At 64.1% G+C, this 2688-nt stretch overlaps 1 protein-coding gene across 1 annotated transcript in view; it reads right to left on the reverse strand.

Moving 5' to 3' along the window:
• LOC104127864 (kallikrein-11-like) overlaps window positions 1-2617 on the reverse strand; it is a 3707-nt gene extending 1090 nt beyond the window's left edge. The window contains exons 1-4 of the mRNA XM_009640569.1: window positions 2575-2617; window positions 1007-1154; window positions 448-701; window positions 27-163 (exon numbers count right to left, since the gene is read on the reverse strand). Of these exons, the coding sequence (XP_009638864.1) occupies window positions 27-163; window positions 448-701; window positions 1007-1154; window positions 2575-2617 (582 nt within the window). The remainder of the gene's footprint in view (window positions 1-26; window positions 164-447; window positions 702-1006; window positions 1155-2574) is intronic.
• Between the last annotated feature and the right edge of the window lie 71 nt (window positions 2618-2688).

Genomic DNA, 2688 nt, shown 5'->3' on the forward strand with positions numbered 1-2688 from the left:
CTCGAAGGTCCCGATCCTGCCCCCACCGGGCAGGAGTCGGCCCGGCTGCGGGACTCGCCCGCGCACACCATGTTGGCGGTGACGGAGCCGGGGTAGACGCGCCGGCACTGCTCCTCTGAGATGATGGTGACCTTGGTGCAGTGGAGATCCTCGGGGAAGGTGACTGCGGGTGAGGGAAGGGCAAAGAGGTCACCCCCCCGGGACGAGGGATCCAACCCCGACCCCACCTTGGACCTCTCGGTCCTCTTCTACCCTGGAGCTCAGCTCTTCTGCCTCTTGGCACCGAGCTCCAAGGCTTCTCCAAGTCCCATCCAGGTCCACCCAGACGCCCGCGGTCCCTCAGAGCGGGGTCAAGGCTGCTTTGGAGAACGGGACCAACGGGACTAGGAAGGGGGGGGAGGGTGGGACAACCTGGACCTCTGGGTCCCCAAGTAACCAGTTTCCTACCTTCAGGGCTGGTGGTGGACCCCCAACCTGAGATCTGGCAGGTCTTGCCGGGCACGGGGCAGTGGGAGGCCAATGGGAGCGGCTTCACCTGCTTGTTGATGTGGATGGGCAGGAGAAACTTGATGAGCATCAGGTCGCCATCTTTGGTGGTCTCGTTGTAGCGGGGGTACCTGAAGACCTTGGCCGACCGGCGCCACTGCTCGATGCCACCCGAATCCTTCTGGTTCCGGACCCCCAGGCGCACGCTGATGAAGCTGATGGGACCCACCACAACGTGGGGGTGGGGTGGTGGTTTGGGGGCCACCCACGCAAAGCAGGGGCAGAGCCGTGGTCCCAGAAGGGGGTGATAAGGGCAGAAGAAGCAGGAAAGGGCAGAGTTAAGGTCATGGCTTCCCCAAAAAGGGGCAGAGCAAAGCCCTCCGAGATGCCACCAACCCTCTCAACCTGCTTGGCTGGAAAACAGGACCCCAGGTGGGGCCACCTGGCTCAATTCCTGCTTGGCCTCGAGCCCATCGACACCAAACCCACCCAGCACCATTGTCCCCCCGTGGCCTCCTACCCCGGGACGTGGCAGTGGGCAGCCGTCAACACCCAGTTCTTGTCCACCAGCGTTCCCCCGCAGAGGAACTTCTCCCCTTTGAAGAGGGCAGCTTGCCAGGGCAGGTCACAGGAGGTCCCCTCGATCACCCACAGGACATTCCTTGAGGCTGTGGGGACAAAGGGATGGGACATGGGTGGGGTCTGGGACCCTCTGGTGTGACACAGCCACCCCTGGTGGCCCCATCCCCATGTCCCCCGAGTCCTGGACAAGGAGGTGAATCAGTGGTGGAAGAGCTTGGGGGGAACCAGGAGGTCCACAAGGTGGACAGGGGTCACCTGGGAGAGCTGGGGGTCCCCGGGGTCAATGGGGAGAGGTCCCATGACTGGAGACGGGACCCTTGGGGGCAGATGTGGTGGTCTCACAGGTGAACGTGGGGTGCATGGGGTGGTCATGAGCTCCCCTGGGGTCGATGTGGGGTCTCAGGTACGGTTGGGGAGCACCCAAGGTGCGTGTGGGGTGCCTGGGGGGGACACCCACGACAGACGAGGCCCACCCTGGGGTGGACACAGGGGTCCTACGGGTGACTGTGGGGGTCCCATAGGTGGACATGGGGTCCCTGAGGCAGATGTGGGGCACCTAGGACAGATGTGGGGTCCCTGGGGAGGACATGGGGGTCCCACAGGTGGACATGGGGCATCCAAGGTGGGCGTGGGGGTCCCTTGGGTGGTCATGGAGCATCCAAGGTGGGCGTGGGAGTCCCATGGGTGGACACAGGACCTCTGAGATGGATGTTGGTCCCTCCAGGGTGGACATGGGCATCCCACGGGTGGATATGGGGGTCCCATGGTGAATGTGGGGGTCCCACAGTGGACATGGGGGTCCCATGGTGGTCCATGGGAGTCCCATGGTCATCATGGGGGTTCCATAGGTGGTCATGGGGGCCCCACAGGTGGACATGGGGGTCCCATGGCAGATATGGGGGTCCTATGGTGGACGTGGGAGTCCCACGGTGGACCTGGGGGTCCCATGGTGGATATGGGGGTCCCATTGTGATCATGGGGGTTCCACAGTGGACATGGGGATTCCATGGTGGATATGGAGGTCCCACGGTGGACATGGGGATCCCACAGGTGGATATGGGGGTCCCATTGTGTTCATGGGCATCCCATGGTGGACATGGGGGTCCCACGGGTGGACATGGAGTCCCATGGTGGATATGGGGATCCCACAGGTGGATGTGGGGGTTCCACGGTGGATGTGGGGGTCCCATTGTGATCATGGGGGTCCCATGGTGGGCATGGGAGTCCCACGGTGGACGTGAGGGTCCCATGATGGTCATGGCGGGTCCCATGGTGGACGTGGGGGTCCTACGGTGGATATGGAGGTCCCACAGTGGACATGGAGGTCCCACAGTGGACATGGGGGGTCCCATGGTGGTCATGGGGGTCCCACGGGTGGACGTAGGGGTCCCATGGTGGACATGGAGGTCCCATAGTGGACATGGGGGTCCCATGGTGGTCACGGGGGTCCCACGGGTGGACGTGGGGGTCCCACGGTGGACATGTGGGTCCCAGGGCCTCTCCTACCTGTGGCTACCAGCGCCAGGAGCAGCACGAGCAGGACCTTCATGCCGGAGGGCCGGGAGCTGCGGGAAGACAGGGAGGGGGTGGCTCCGGCCCTGGGTGGCCCCTTGGCAGGGT

This window comes from Egretta garzetta, unplaced genomic scaffold (assembly GCF_000687185.1).
Source record: "Egretta garzetta isolate BGI_Z169 unplaced genomic scaffold, ASM68718v1 scaffold866, whole genome shotgun sequence".
Taxonomy (NCBI): domain Eukaryota; kingdom Metazoa; phylum Chordata; class Aves; order Pelecaniformes; family Ardeidae; genus Egretta; species Egretta garzetta.